At 36.0% G+C, this 17,493-nt stretch overlaps 1 protein-coding gene and 1 long non-coding RNA gene across 2 annotated transcripts in view; both read left to right on the forward strand.

The window, feature by feature from the left end:
- The window catches only part of LOC101736859 (beta-glucuronidase), a 52,504-nt gene that overhangs the window by 26,047 nt on the left and 8,964 nt on the right, over positions 1-17,493 (forward strand). Inside the window, exons 2-9 of the mRNA XM_038012288.2 lie at positions 2,413-2,676; positions 2,983-3,165; positions 12,357-12,523; positions 14,342-14,484; positions 15,066-15,259; positions 15,590-15,736; positions 15,836-16,008; positions 16,745-16,888. Of these exons, the coding sequence (XP_037868216.1) occupies positions 2,413-2,676; positions 2,983-3,165; positions 12,357-12,523; positions 14,342-14,484; positions 15,066-15,259; positions 15,590-15,736; positions 15,836-16,008; positions 16,745-16,888 (1,415 nt within the window). The remainder of the gene's footprint in view (positions 1-2,412; positions 2,677-2,982; positions 3,166-12,356; positions 12,524-14,341; positions 14,485-15,065; positions 15,260-15,589; positions 15,737-15,835; positions 16,009-16,744; positions 16,889-17,493) is intronic.
- On the forward strand, positions 4,582-7,456 carry LOC134199275 (uncharacterized). The gene is made up of 2 exons (XR_009973704.1): positions 4,582-4,953; positions 6,482-7,456. It is a non-coding gene; the product is annotated as an uncharacterized LOC134199275 (long non-coding RNA).

Consider the following 17,493-nt stretch of genomic DNA (forward strand, 5'->3'; position numbering starts at 1 on the left):
TGCGCTTACTCTGTCACATCAGTCCAAGTCAAGTACAGTACTCTCGATGAAACTTGGTGACTTCGACTGCGTGCTGGCGATTGTACAAATAGAAACACGATCAATGATAATACCGATATACTGGTAGTAAGGCGTAGTTTAAGCCCACAAGGGTAGGTAGCATCGTCGTGTCTTTTTCTTGTCCTCTGTTCATACTTGAAGGTTGGGACAGCTAAACTATACTACAATTGAGGCTTTCAAATCGTCATTCGCGTTGTGATGTCTATGAGCTTAGGCGACCGCTTAATCTCAAGAGGGCCGTATGATCGCTTACACATCTCTGTAATAAACAGAAATAAAAAAGTGCAGAAAACAATTACCTAATCAACTAAAAAATGGGTAATATTCTACTAAAGAAATTCAATTTATCCCTGAGAGCTTCTAGCGAAAAAAAATATTTCTTTTTCTTCCCGTGAATTGTCAAATAATTCTGTGTTATTTTCAAAATGTCAAATAAAATCTAGCTCACTCAAATAAAATAAAAGTAATAAAATAACACAAAGTACTTTAAAAACAATTACAAAATTCCAACTCATTCCAACAAATTGATGGATCCGTAAGGACGTGTCTAGGGCGACGACGGTGGGGTGATAATTGTGTGTGATGTGATTCTTCTTTGTGGTTTTTACAATTTTTCCGTGAACATTAGTATTTTGTAGCATCGATAGCCAGTAGAACTTATGACTTACAATTAAGGTATCCTCAGACATAAGTTTGAGGTCGCAATTCATAACAAAACAGTATTCAATATAAGGATTTGGATAAAACTTTGATAGAAAATGAGATTGAGATTTTCTGTCTCTTTCTTTATGTCTACTTGGGCCGGATGATGGTTAAATTGCATAGTATTCGATCGAGGAGACCGAAGTCGGACCATAAATTAAAGCTAAAGCTAATTTTCCTTTATGAAACCAAATCAATTTTCACTAGTTTAATAATTAATGATAGAAAAGTAACACGATAAAATGCTTCAAGTGCGTTACCGCGAAACATTTTCGTAGGTTAAGAGATTTAATGACTCTTTTTTTTTTTTTATTCTGTGCTTCTCCTGTGTTCCCATTTAAAATCGACCAATATTTTTTGGGCGATTCTTAAAAATATTGTTTATTTAATTGACTAGTACTACATTGATAGTATTCTCACTTTATTTCGACGAAGTCAGTTTTCTTTATACTAAAATTTTCATGCTTTACTTGTCTTTCTTCAAAATCTTACATTTGTAATACAATACGCATTTGGTAATTTCCTTATCGGAGTGGTATTGCTACGTGCCCTGTCCCATTATCCTTGTCATTACGATCTGAACCTCAGTTCGTCCGTAGAAATATTTCTGACCACACACGCACGGCTTTGGAATTACATAGCTCCTCTCCACGGTGTTTTTTAAGCGCTATGACAAATCCTTCAAAGGAAGGTTTGAAAGGAGATCTATGGGGTAGGCAGTAGCATGTCTGTATCATTACTGATGTCCTTACACATTGCCTTCGTAGGTTACATAAAAAATAATGAAAACAATTCGGACCTGAACCACAAATTCCTCCTTTGCACGTATATATTACAACGTACTCTGTTGCTACAAAAGATAAAGACGATATATTATTTCAAACGATATAAACATGTCGTTTCGTCAATCGACTACACAACTAATTTGTTTTTGTTTTTTTTTGTTACATTTCTTTATCTCATCACATGTTTACATGGAAGTGTAAATAAAAATAAAACATGTATTCGAATAAAACTGAACCAACTAGTACATTTCGTGAGATGGTTTGAAACACTTTTATATTCCAGCTCTGACTTGAACTATGGTATTTGCTCTGGCCCTGGCATTAATATATTTTCTTGATTGAAAGTAACCACCATCCTGTCGTGATTGTGTGTAAAAAGTATAATAAATACACCTTATTGTATGTAATGTTGTATGTATAGTGTAGAGAGAGAGAGAGAGAGAGAGAATACACTTTATTGCACACCAACACAATTTACATTCAAAAAACAGTCAAAAAGCACATACATTTGTACAATAGGCGGTCTTATCGCTAAAAGCGATCTCTTCCAGACAACCGTTAAATTTACAGAAATTCTGTAAAATATAAAAATATAGCAGGTATGTTGCAGTGTACCATAGACAATACATTATCATAGAAAATATATACATATAATAAACAGATATATACCGTTTACATGTAATATATACCAATATACATACATACAATACATACTAATATACTTACACACACATAATAAATCATAATGGAAATGATAAATGATAATGATGCAACAAACAACACTAAGCAGATAAGTAGTGTTCCTTCACCATTCTTTTAAAACAGTTTAAAGTGTATATAACCTATTGTTTTTTTTTCTTTTCAGATGATAAAGCCGAGATTTGCTTTCGCGCTTCTGCTAATATGCATAGTGTCCGTGACGATAGCAGTGGTGCCGCTGTCGTCTAGCTCAAATGAAATCAACCAATTGTATAAAAGAAAATTACCAAGCAACGGAGGCGCATTGTACCCACGTGCTACAGAAACCAGGGACTTAAGAACCCTAGATGGGATATGGAGTTTTCGGCCATCGCCTGCCGACCCAGAATTCGGCTATAGAAATGGCTGGTATGCGCAAGATCTTGAAAAGGTAGCTTTTTTTTAAATTATAAAGCACAGTTCGAACAATATCAATAAATTTATTACTGGTGGTAGGACCTCTTGTGAGTCCGCACGGGTAGGTACCACCGCCCTGCCTATTTCTGCCGTGAAGCAGTAACGCATTTCGGCTTGAAGGGCGGGGCAGCCGTTGTAACTGCCCCGCCCTTCTTGAGATATCTCAAGGTGGGTGGCGCATTTACGTTGTAGATATCTATGGGCTGTGAGCTCGTCCACCTAAACAAGTAATAAAAATAAATAAAAAATAATAATTTAAAAACACTTTTTTTTCTTTTAGACAGGCTCTGTGATACACATGCCTGTGCCTTCTTCATATAATGACGTGGGCGAAGACGCCTCTCTTCGGGACCATGTAGGCTTGGTGTGGTACGACAGGAGGTTCCACGTTCCGCCGTGGTGGCAGACGGCGAAACAACGGGTCTGGGTGCGGTTCAGCAGCGTTCACTATGCCGCCGAAGTGGTAATTAATGCTTTTTTGTATACGTCTTTGTTCAGATTCTGCCAACTAGATTATTAGGTATGCTATTTAAAAAAAAAAACATTCATGTAGTTGAATTTGTTATAATTGCATATCTACGTAAAAAGTGTATTTAGCTCGACAACATCCGTATTAGTAACTAAGTCAATATAGCATAAGGTAAGCGTCTAACTAGTTTGGGACATGTTAAGTTTTTATGCGTACATACTAAAGAACTTACAAAATTATAAATGTGTTATGTATGGCCTTATACTTTTTGTTATACTTTTATAAAAAATCGAAATCAAATTGGTTGGGTCAGTCGAAACAATTATAATCTGTGGACATCGTTTGGTATTGCCATACATACATTATTTAAAGTGTGATTTAAAAAAAATGGTATGTATATAACAACAAAGAAGAGTTTTTTTTTACCTAAGGACCTCTTGTGAGTCCGCACGTGTAGGTACCACCACCTATTTCTGCCGTAAAGCAGTTTTTTTTTTCCTCCTACCTAAGCTGATAGCCTTGAGAGGCTATGTGAGCGGAACCTTAACTATAGTAGGTGAGCTCACGGGGATCAAACCTGACGACGTTGCGAACACAAACCCTAGCAAGAGCCGTGCTTCGCATAATCTACCACCGGATCGTAAACGCGACCCACTGAGAAGATCGGGCGAGAAACTCAGTGGACTGTATCTGAGGGTTCATTTACTCGTCGAGCTCTTCGTCGCAAGCGACGGGTTCGACGAGAACGATGACCGGCGTGAATTATAATTTGCGTAATTACTGGTGGTAGGACCTCTTGTGAGTCCGCGCGGGTGGGTACCACCACCCTCCCTTTTTTTGCCGTGAAGCAGTAATGCGTTTCGGTTTGAAGGGTGGGGCAGCCGTTGCAACTATACTTGAGACCTTAGAACTTATATCTCAAGGTGGGTGGCGCATTTACGACATAGATGTCTATGGGCTCCAGTAACCACTTAACCAGGGCTGTGAGTTCGTCCACCCATCTAAGCAATAAAAAAACACCTAATTGTTTTTAATAACTACACTCCATTTCTGGCTTCTCCAGACTACGCTTATGGCACAGTACCCATTCCTGCAGTGAAACAGCGATATGATCCGGTTTCGAGGATGGGACGTTTCAATACTTCAAGCATTAGAATATAATTAATACTTCGCCCTCGTGTCTAAATGTAGGTAGGCATGTAGGCCAATCACTTTGTAAAATAAAAACCGGCTGGAACGTGATTCGTTTCTTATCTAAAGCACAAAAATCATTCATTCACATTTAATTATACTTCGAACCAATTAAAGGTTCGTTTTCATAATTTAAAGTTAATATTCAAATTTAAATCATTAATTATTCATGATGGTTAAATCATATCTGTTACGAAAACTAGAAGAAAATAACCCATTCCCATAGCACAATGGTGTTCTTACCGAGAATGAGGGCGATATAAAATACGAAATTCACACGATTAACATATAAACGGTGTTCTTGCTCGTTACATCATCTTTAGACATCGCGTATCCTTCTACATGTTCAAGTCAAAGAATGTCAAATGTCAAGAATATTAAACACTTCACAAATTGTGTTTGTACTACAAATATTTATTTGGTTCGACTGACAATCATTTTGAAGTAACATGTATTTATTATAACATTGAATACATCCAGTTTGAACAAACCAAATTTTGAATGATTTAAGAACAATTTACGTATTATTCGGGTAAATATTTCGAATGATCTAGGAACAATGATTGCGTTGAAGCCGGCGTGATCTGAAATGTGAGATGAAAATTTCATTTATTTATTTATTCAATATATTTTGCACACACAGCTGTCAGAAGAAACACGACAATAAGGATACAGAGTACAAGGGCACTACTTATTTCATATTGAAATCTGTTCCGGTAGGCCCGCAGAAGGAAAGAAGAATTAGGAACACAAACCTAGTGCATTTAGTAAACATTACATATAATAATATATACATATTACAAGATACAAAACAATACATATACACACATATACATACAAGCGTATACTTACTTTATATGACACAATAGGCAAAGGTGTGTACTATTTTGCATCCCGGATATGAAACCTAAGTCAATGAAAGTAATAAAACGTAAGTTATTCCGCAGTCACATCTAGGTGAAATACTTACTTATCAGATTTCATACGAATGAGGTACAAATTTACATGCAAGAAACATGATACTATTTCTGGCGGGTGAAATCGCAATGAACTATGAAGACAGTACTAGCGTAGGGCTGCCAATGTTCCTGGCGTTTCGATTCGGTATTTTTTTAAATGAAAAATAGCAATACTCAAACTAGTTTTCACCTTTGTGGAATAAAGAACTACAGATTAATGCAAACTTCACACAGATTAGTTTAAATTTAATTTAAATGGAGGTGCATCTTATACACTAGAGTGACTAGACCCTACGTTAGGAGGAAAGGGTATAATAAATCGGCGAATGCGGTGTCTGTCGCTAGGCAATCTGCCTGATTGTAATTGAACAATTTGTCGAACGACACCGGTCCCGAGTCGTGAGCGAGCACTGGTTCGACCTAACCACTTGTGGGAATTTAGATTCGGATCGTTTCAAGTTCATTTTGTAATGAACAGTGTGCTTAGTGCGGGTTTTCTAACGTTCTCGTTAGCGTAAAAGTTAGCTCATATTTGTAAGGAATGGGATCGTTTGCCTACATTTGCCGTTAGGGGTGCTGTTCCAACTGCATACAAAATTGGGTTAACTTTTACGCTATCGAGAACGTTAAAAAACTCGCACTAAGCACACAGAGCCGCGTTGTTCGACCGAGCGGAGTGAAAATTACCCAAGCAGACGGACACTTATCGTACTTAATATTCAATACGCTAAGAAAGTTTTTTAAACGAAACAAATTATGATATTTACTAATTAAATTATATATTTGAATTAATATATCAGTGACTAGTTGATCCGGCAGACTTCTTAGTGCCTCAATCGATAAACAAAAGACCTATAAAATAAACTTAAAACAAACAAAACGAATCCGTCCGACAGGGGACACATCAAAGAAAAAACAAAATTGTTATTTTTATTTAATTCCGAACATTTTCATTCATTTATCTACCCTTTAAACCTTCTCTGGACTTCCACAAATAATTCAAGACCAAAATTAGCCGAATTGGTCCAGCCGTTCTCGAGTTTTAGCGAGACTAACGAACAGCAATTCATTTTTATATATAGAGATTATCATTTGAACATGAATATAAATCATTGTCGTTTGATTTCGATCGGAAATTAATTTACGGTCTTTCTTTACAGACAATCAAATATATGATCCTCTGAATACAAACATTACCTATGATCTCATAATTAAAAACAAAATCGTGCTTCGTATGAACGTTACGTAGCAAATAAAATTACTAGGAAGTGTTTTAGCAGTGAAGATGGAAATGTAATTCTTTGTCGAGCTAATATAGGTTCAAAGTCGAAATGAAATGAGTTTATTGTTATTGTTATAGTTTATTATTACTACATAGTACGACTACTACTACTACTACTAAACCGCTCTATTACAGATAGGAATATTTTTGTTAATGATTTTTTCATAAGCTTTAGAGTACTCTCTCATTGTTTCTATGTGTATGTTCCAAGCACTTGTTAAACAAAAGTAGTTAGAGCCGTTTATTGATATTATATAATTACGTCCATTATTATTCTCTTGAATTCAATTAATAGTGTTAGTAAATAATAATATGATACATAAACATGTGCAAATTAAATGGGCCGTATGCTCGTCTGCCTACAAGGGCAAAAAAAAAAAAAAAACAGAGTATTGTCACTTATTCTTTTTTTAATGGTGTCAATTTTGAATGGCGACAAAATGTTTGTCGACGTGAATCACTGACCTCAGTCAACGTGCATTACTCAATCAACTTCTTACTAATTTCATGTCATTCGAATCTCTTTCAATATTTGTCGCTTTAATTCATTGTTTCTCGAAAAGAAATTATTTTGATTTAGTTCAGATTGGGCCGACAAAACACAGTTTTGTGCCTGTTTACCATCTTACGAGACCAACTTATGAGATTGTAATATATGTAATCGTGTATCGAGTAATCGATCAGCTTTAGGGCCTGACCTACATTTTGTAAATCATCTTATTCTGTAAAATAATTTCAAAATGTAATGATCTGATGATGATGACATGCCTTTAGGGGACAATCTTCTAATTCATTTATTTAAGGTCAGACTGACAATCAGTGAAATCTTCATGCTCATTCCATGGGGAATGCTCTGAGGAATTGTTTGAGATGATACCATCATCTCGTTTTTACCATCGCACCGCCCGCCACCGGAGTAGAGTTTATCCATACTACCGTGAGCCACTGCGGTCATCCACAGTGCGTTTCCAGAGGTCTTTTTTAGCACGTACCATCCGGCTATGGAATAAGCTAAGTGGAGGGGCCACGGTCTCTCCCTAGCGCTATGACATGTCCTTCAAACGAGGCTTGTGGAGAGTATGAAGCGGTAGGCATCGGCTTGGCTCTGCCCCTGGCATTGCTGAAGTCCATGGGCGACGGTAACCACTCACCATCAAGTGGGCCATATGTTCGTCTGCTTACAAGGGCAATAAAATAAAATAAAACTCAAGCCTTTACCAATTGTAATCAATTCAAAATATTATAACGACAAACCTCTAATGAATGAAACTGGAACCGAAAGATTTCAAAATAATTATTTTTTAAGTTATTCATCATACATACGTTTTTACTTTTAATAAGACAGAAAAAAATATTCAAAATCATTTAAATTATTTTTGCCCGCGAATTTATTGTACTTAAATTATTACATAGAAATTAAATTTGTACTGAACGTCAAATGTTTTCTTTTATGATCCTATTTTTTGGCACTTTCCGGACTAATATCCACCTATATACATGCTTTTATCTGAGGCGTCATTTATATGTGTATAACGATATTGAGTATATTTTTTACAATTTAGCGTAGATACTTTGTGATGAGTCTTTGTTCAAACATGTAAATTGACCTCTAAACGTCTTTAAGATGATAATTAACCTAATAAGCTAGATTTATAAAACTAACAATATTTTTAGACCACCGTCCGCGTCAGTGAAAACAGACAATGTTTTACTAAGTCATAACTTAAATATTACAACTAATTAATTATTATCATATTCAAAGATAACACAAATAATAAAAAATGTATCTCTCAGCTTACAGTTCATAATATTGCGCCTCAGATTCTTTTTCAAATTTTAAATTTCCTGCCAATTTGCTCGGTGACTGCGCGTCTAATTGAACGGGATACCAGCACCAAGCATTGCCATAGAGTAAAAATTTTTTAAAAAAATATACAAAAGCCAACACTAGGAGCAGGCTTAGGAACCCCGATAACCGTACTCGTCGAACTCTACAAATAATTCGACGTGTAACCTAACCCATGCATCAGCCCGTTGAGTTTCCCGCCGGAACTTCGCAGCCGGCCGCGATTCCGATCCGGTAGTAGATTAATTCGCGAAGCAGCTGCTCTTAAGTCGTTAGGTCTTCTTGGAGATACTCGAGCAACTTTGAGCAAATCACAGCCCTCCTGGCTGAGTCTTTGCTCGCCCACCTGTCCTGGTGAAACTGGAAAGGCCTCCGGGCCACCAGTAATCCCTCAAACATAAAAACAAAAGCCGACTTGAAATCATCAGCGGTTAGCAGTAAGTCCGTAATTATTTGAAAATTTATTCAAACTGAGCGGTCGTTTATTTGATTTGAATGATTATTCCGTCTGTTACCACTCGTCTTTGTCTATTAAACTTCACAGTCAGTTCTTTCATGTTTAAAATTTGACGACTGCGACGTTGAACCCAAAGAGCACCTTCCCGGAAACAGTTTTTTTTTTTTAGTAATTGTAGAAATCCTTATTAGCTAATATAATTTTAATGTAACTTCAGGATATGTATATGCTAGTCAATTAAAGTATGCAAATTATTTATCGAACATCGTTAGTTTCGCTTCTCTTTAGCTACTAATTAATTGCCAATCACGAACACGATTACATAAATAACTATGCACTAGTGATCATATCTTCAGATTAATTAGTTGTTTATTAATGATTACAAAACTGGCTCATAAGTATTTTAAAAAAAGGCAATAAAACTATTAAGAAAATGGCAAGTTCATTCCTGAGCGTTCTTTATCGACTTTTAACTTATCGCTAAGTGTAGTGTCTACACAAACACGTCTCATTCACTTCGCAGCAGGATTAATCCGATAAAATTGTTAACACCATTAGATGAGAGCGCAAACTTTAACGTAATTTATGTTCACTCAATTTAAAATACTTTAAAGTTCTTTTTTAAAGGGTATTAGGTACTTTAATATTTTGAATTTATTACGAGAGCCAAAAGTTTGTATCCTATTAAAATTTAATCTACACTGAATTTATTCAGTTCATTAGAATAATTGCCTTAGATTATAATTTTGTCACGTAATTAACCAGACTATATGAAGTAAGTAATTCTTGTCCTTTGATATAAGCACCGGCACAGAAGCATTACTCTACGCGACATCTCGTTTACTGGTGGTAGAACCTCTTGTGAGTCCGCACGGGTAGGTACCACCACCTCGCCTATTTCTGCCGTGAAGCGCTAATGCGTTTCGGTTTGAAGGGCGGGGCAGCCGTTGTAACTATACTGAGACCTTAGAACTTATATCTCAAGGTGGGTGGCGCATTTTCGTTGTAGATGTCTATGGGCTCCAGTAACCACTTAACACCAGGTGGGATGTGAACTCGTCCATCCTACTAAGCAATAAAAAAAAAAGTTTATCGGCCCATCGGCTGGGAGTTGATTCATCAGTATAATGAGCGTAATGCGTGTGTGTAATTAAAAAAAAAAGCATCTTCGTTGGCAATTTTAACCATTAGGTGTCACAACGACTTCGGATGGGGACATTTACATTGCGGTGTCTATGGTTGGTGTAGGTTAGCACATAACCACATTCGTGAGAATAGAATGGCCGTTAGTTCATACGCCTGTCTAGGGATATATAATTTTTATGGCTTAGATCGGTGAACGAGTTCATTGCCCACCCAGTGTCAAGAAGCTACCGGAGCCCATAATGTAAATGGCACCACTCACCTTGAATTCTAGTCTCAATTCTAGAGTAGAACGGCTGCCCCACCCTTCAAACAGGAAGGCAATACTGCTTCACAGCAGAAATAGGCAGGGTGGTGGTGCCTTCCCATGTGGACTCACAAGACGCTCTGCTGCCAGCTACAAGCACAGTATTTTATTTCTTGTATGTATCTCAATTGAAACTTGACTGTTTCCCATTAATTACCTTAGTGAACGTTTGCAATTCGACAAAAATGAGTGTTATATTCTAAATTTTAAAACTGCATTTCTTGTATTTATTCTGGCCTCAAATAAAATTAAAACAACAAATATATTGCAAAAATTGCAAATGTACAACAATTAAATTTACACACGAAGATTACCGCAGAATATTAAAATCATAAATTCTTAACAAGTAAAGGACGAGGCAATTAAGTCGATTGGTTTTCCGTCGTATAGTTTCACAATTTTTTTTGTTCCATAGATGGGTGAACCAGCTCAAGGTCCACCTAGTGTTAAGTGGTTACCGGAGTCCATAAACATCACAAAACATGAATTCACCCATCCACCTTATACCCGCTATAAACAATAATCAGGGACAAATCTATAGACACAAGCACTGAGTTTCTCGTTGTATCTTCTCAGTGGATCGCGATTCCAATCCGGTGATAGATTCAGTGAAGCACTGCCCTTGATTGGGTCTTTGTTAGAAGCTCTTTCAGGTTGAGCGCGTGAGCTCACCTATCACAGTGAGTAGTTGGAATAGCCCCTTAAACTACCAACGATTAGGCAGGGAATAAAACGACAAATTACACAGGATCATTCATTTAGTCCCGAACTAGGATTCCCTGTACTATAGAAATCAGATGTTTTAAATAAATACTTATATAGATATTAAACACCCAGACAAAGAGCAAGCTATTCGTCATAGTCCCAGGCTTGGGTAATTCAATGTATATTATGTACATATTCAAACAAGAAATCAATCAACACTAAGACATCATCATATTTTATTTTTATTTATGGAAATTTATTGCATATAATTACGCAAAGATAATTATCATCGCAACATCGTCCTCCGTAGAGCATTGCTCTCGACGATCAAGCGCACGTGCACGGTAGGCCCACGTGGAGGGTAGGAAAGATTACATCAGTGTATTTAGTGTGAAGTTTTTTAGCTTCTCGATCCCGTAAAAGTTAACTCAAATTTGTATGGAGTTGGAAAAGCGCTCCTAGTGGCAAAGGAAGGAAACTTATTCCAACTCCATACAAAATTAAGTTAACTTTTACGCGATCGAGGAGTTAAAAAACTCGCACTGAGCACACAGTAGTTTTTGACACTTCAAGGAAGGTCGCAGTAGTATAGATGGCGCGCAAATACTTCCTCGAAATCGATGTTTTTAATACGGTTAGCTAATAGTTCATACTCTTAGCAGAGCGCGGCCTGGTATACACGTCTAAGTATGCTCATCTATATCTATACTTCTATACTATAATATTATATTATATTATATTATTATTATATTATATTATTATTATATTATATTATAATATTATAAAGAGGAAAGATTTGTTTGTTTGTTTGTTTCGAATAGGCTCCGAAACTACTGGACCGATTTGAAAAATTCTTTTTCCATTAGAAGCCGCCATTGTCCCTGATGAACATAGGCTACTTTTTTTTATTTTTTTTTTATTTTTTTTTTTTGGTTTCATTTGTGTTTTAATGTTTCCGAAGCGAAGCGAGGGCGGGTCGCTAGTAAATAAATAAAAATTATAACTCATCTACCAATAATAAAACAACGTGCATCCGTGTCTATTTGACATTCCGTTACCATTACGTGCCCTATGAAAATAAATTTTATATAACCTCCAAATATCGGTACCCTATGCATTACTTTGTCCGTAGGGTACTCAAAAACAAATTGATTGGTAGATTACATTTTTTAATCTTGCAAAATGGTCTTGAAAACTCTTTCATACAAAATAAATACAGGTTAAAATACTACGGTTATATGTTTATATAAGTCTATAATTATTTAATTATAATAAGTGTTTAATTTTCATTTCAGTTTGTAAACGGCAAATCAGTGACATATCACGAGATAGGTCACTTACCGTTCGAAGTAGAGATCACGGATGTAGTGAATTACAATACGAGCAATCTCCTCACTGTTGCGGTCGACAACACCCTACTAAGCGATACTGTACCACAGGGATATGTCAAACAAATTATCGAGTAAGTACATCGGTCTAGCTTATTCGAAGAGCACTCGACCTGAAAGTGACTTTACAGATCTGTACTTAACTTAAGACTTAATCAAATTCGATCATTTTATGATATGATCTGTAAGACGTTCGATAAAACAATTGGTTTACAATAGAAATCCTTTAAAGCCAATTTAAATGTATCAAATGTATTTATCATCTGATTCTTTTGTTCCATAATACAATATAGCGATAATTTTGATAAATCGTAAGTCACATTTACGTCTTCGGTTTCGTCATGATAATAAAGATTTTGTGGTTTCGGTTAATGTTTGTGTTTTGAAAAGCAAATACATATTTAAATTTGCATATTGGAAAGTCACTTTGGTATTGTTACTAACTAACAATTTGAAATGTTTTCGTTAATGTATATTTTTAAGTGACTCGGTAATGCAGTTGTTAGCGCCCCTGACTGTTGCGTCGAGGGTCGTGGGTTCGATTCCCACGTTGGGCAAACATTCGTGTGATGAACAGGTTTGCTAGGTCTTTATCTGGATGTTTATTATCTATAAAGGTATATATTTAAAACATATGAGTCTTCTATTATCAAAGGTGGCAATCTGTGCATTTGGACAAAAAAAAAATATTGATATGTCAATACAGATTGATTTGAATATAATCGTCTCCTTCAAAGAATACGGTTCAGAACCTGCATTAAATAAAGGTTAATACTTAACCTGTTATTTATCTAAGATGTCGTTCAGAAGAGTTTTGTGACTGCCAATGGAATACAAAGTCAATAATTCGTTTTTCTGATTTACCAATAATTGTCCAAAAGTCACATTGCCGGCTTTGATAATAGTCGACTCATATATAAGTATGTATGTCAGTCTCTGGTACCTATAACACAGGGAATCCTAATTTGGGGTCGGATGACCGTGAGCGATTTGGTGCCATTTATTATTATTGCTATTACATTTACACAGTCTGTCAAATTGACTTTTGTATTTGTAGTCTTTAGTAATCGGTAGTCCATTGGCCTCTGTCAAAACAAAAAACTGGATTTTGTAAATTATGGAGGGTAGTAAAAAAAAGCTATTTTTATAGGGGACAAGTTAAAAAAGTATCCAGCTGTATGCAGCAATTAAAACTCAAAAACCCCTCGAAATAAAACTAGCATATCAATTATTGTGAATGAATGTAACAGTTTTAAGCGGAGTGAAATTTACGGAGTTGAAAAATTTGATAACTTTTAGAGCAATATTTGGCCTTGACACTCTTTCACACATAGAGAGTATGCTGTTTAGCTGTTTCATCCAAAAATTTAAATCAAATCAAAGGTATCAAATAGCAGTACTAAATGAATGTTAACTAATTTGTATCTGCAAAAGCTCTATTAATAATATCTACTTTAAGCACTAATTCTATTTTTGATCTCATTATCCTTCAAATCTTGTACAAAGTGCTCTTCTCAGAAGTACGATTAAAGACTTATTTTTACACTCGGCGGCCCCGTATTAGTTTGTTGCTCCGTGGGCCTCAGCTAAGCTGATTTTCCTTCTGAGGTAGCAGATTATTTATTAATGGGCTCAATTTAGTAATGGGCTATGATGGAAGAAATCAGAATCGGCCCAATGCAAAAACCCTTGATAATTAACTTCAATATTTTTCTAAAAGCATACTTCGAAACCCAAAAAAAAATTACTACGTCAAAACCTTGCGAGTTTTCAATTACCTACCAAAGCTTATAGAAACCAGAATACAAAAAATTACGAAGTAATAATTAAGAAATTAATTTAGGTAACTACATATATCTTATTCAACCAACAAATAGATTTTTTTTTTTCAGTTTTGATAAAGTGCGACAGGAGCAAACATACACGTTTGATTTTTTCAATTACGCTGGTATTCATAGGACTGTATTCTTATATTCAACGCCCCAAGTTTATATTGACGATGTTATTGTTAACACCGACATTCAAGGATTCACAGGTAAATGTACGCTTCCGACGTGCAGACTATTTAATATTTTCTTATGCTCACAATCTTCAATATATTATACACATGTCAATCTTGAGAATTCGTGAACCCAAATTGCACTACTTATTACATTCAAGATCTACTGCCACATAAATTTTATCCAGTTTCATAACTACGATCTCTCGCATCAAATACACGCTAGACACGAAAAAAATATTTACAATATAAAATAAATGATTTGGTAAAATTAAAGAAGAAAGTAGCGAGAATTAAGTTGTGTAACCTTTGTTGACCGAATTAGGCAGCTCAGCTCTGTCAACGAAAACGTCAAACTGTCAATAATAAGGAACTGAGTCCCTAGGAGTGAGCAAAACGATTGAGCCTGGACTTTGAGAATTAATAACTACCTATAAGGTATTTGTTTTCAGAAATCCTGTTTTTAACCATGTGCTTAGTGACAATAACAATGCGTTTGATTGAATTGAAACTCATTGAAAAATATATTAATGTTTGATCAATAATTTTTTTCATCAATTTATCAACAAATGTTTCAATTATTTAATGTTTTGACGAAATACATTTGTTCCTCACAGGATTCGTGGTATACAACGTAACTCACAAGGGGCCGACCACAGAAGACGTTCTCTGCCTCATTCAAGTGTTCGATAAGTCGGACACACAAGTCGTGGCCTCAAACGAGTGCGCCGGCCTATTGGAAATAGCGAATGCTAGATTCTGGTGGCCTTACCTCATGAACCCCGAGCCGGGATACTTGTACACTTTTAGGGTGAGCAAAAAATTGAGTCAACTTCGAAAACGTTCTATAACAAATTGTACTGTGTTCTTTGTACGAGTTTTTTAACTTCTCGATCGCGTTAAAGTTAACTAATATTTGTATGGAGTTAGAACAGCGCCCCTAGCGGCAAACGAAGGGAAGCTGTTCGAACTCCATACAAATTTGAGTTAACTCTTACGCAATCGAGAAATTTAAAAACTAGCACTAAGCACACTGGTGCGGTTTTTGTATGATTCATATAATATTTAATATACATATTTACAAACCAGACATCAAAGACATGTTCGCGTCTCGTGATAATGTACTGTTTTTTTGTTTAAGGCTTCTCTAATAAGTAGACGCGGAGATATAATCGACACTTACAGTCAGAAGATCGGTATTAGAACGGTCACGTGGACAAATACAACCATATACTTGAATTCGAAACCATTATATCTGAGGGGATTTGGGATGCACGAAGACTCGGATGTAAGTTCAGAGCCTATAAGAACATATTTTTGAATACATTAAAACAGCTATAAGTAATTTCGCCAATAAGGCAATGAAATTATTGTTTTTGATGTTCAGCTCAGAGGCAAAGGATGGGACCCAGTTTTGTGGGTGAAGAATTTTAACTTGATCAAATGGATCGGAGCGAACGCGTTCCGGACATCGCATTATCCGTACGCTGAGGAAATATACCAGTTGGCCGACGAATATGGGATAATGATCATTGATGAGTGTCCCAGCGGAGACACAGAGTGAGTTGTTTATATGATTAAGACCAAAATTTACAGACGTCTTATCCAAACGAGACGGGGCATGTAACATGTCTTGTCGTATCCCCCGGATCCACTCTTGGCGCTTTTAGGACCCTCAAGTACCGGTCACACAAGAGTTCAACGAGAGAACTAACCCATAGACACAACCCACTGTGTTTCTCTTCGGATCTTCTTAGTGGGTCGCGATTCCGATCCGGTGGTAGATTCAGGGAAGCACTGCTCTTGCTAGGGCTAGTGTTAGCAAATTCAGGTTGAGCCCTTGAGCTCACTTACCCGTCTGGACGTAGCTGGAATAGCCTCTTAGGCCACAAGCGAATAGCTAGGGAAAGTACAGAAAAAGTCAAGCCGTTACACGAATCATTTCGTACATTTTTGGAAAACTCGATAAAAACTCTTGACGACATACAAAAAAAGCTTTTGGAAGCGCACAGACGTTCAATGCTGGGGGATAGACTTCCCCAAAATTTGGCATAACGATAGGTCTTGCATTGCCTTTATCCAACAAATTTCCCATAAAAGGTATCAAACATAATATGGTTAATCATTTTACCATAATTTAATACCAATTCAAATCTGTTCATTTCTTTCAAATCGGTTAATTATTGCGAAAAATAAATATTTTGTCATTTCTGGTTAAAAAAAAAAAAGAAAAAAAGAAAAGAAAAATCTTCATTTAAAGTTCACAAAAAATACTTGTTTATCCGTTTTCCGTCAGCATCTTCACGCAGTCTCTACTGAATAAGCACAAACAATCACTGACGGAGCTCATCAGACGCGACAAGAATCACCCGAGCGTCATCATGTGGTCCATCTCCAACGAGCCGCGGTCTGCCAAACAACAGGCCGATGCCTATTTCGCGTAAGATTCCTTCGCCTTCACAGCCAACTATATTAATTTACCTAATTTACGTCACTCAAGCAGCAATGTATTTCGATATCTGTGACGTCACACGAGCAGACGAATGTATACAGGGTCATATAATCCTCGTAGTTCAGTGATAGTACTGTAGAATTGGGATCATCACTACATAGTATAAAACAAAGTCGCTTTCTCTGTCCCTATATCTGTCTGTCCCTACGTATGCTTAAATCTTTAAAACTACGCAACGGATTTTGATGCGGTTTTTTTAATAGATAGAGTGATTGAAGAGGAAGGTTTATATGTATAATAACACCCATTAAGTAGTGGAGAAATCAATAAAAAAAAAAATGTGGTGTCGTGGGACACCAGGTAGGAACGAAGTTCCTTCGGCTAATGTAGAATCGACACAATTTGCAAAAAAAAATCGTGCTCAATTTTATGTTGGTTTTCTTGATTTTTCTCTTTTTTGCTGATTAGTTTTTATTTAAGTAAAGGAAAGTATTTAGGAAATTCATTATTTTAGGAAATAATAAATTACCCAAAATAAAAATAAAATCGTAATTCAAATTATAAATTATAATAACAAAATATGTCTCTTTATT

Source organism: Bombyx mori, chromosome 8, assembly GCF_030269925.1.
Source record: "Bombyx mori chromosome 8, ASM3026992v2".
In the NCBI taxonomy this organism is placed as follows: Eukaryota; Metazoa; Arthropoda; class Insecta; order Lepidoptera; family Bombycidae; genus Bombyx; species Bombyx mori.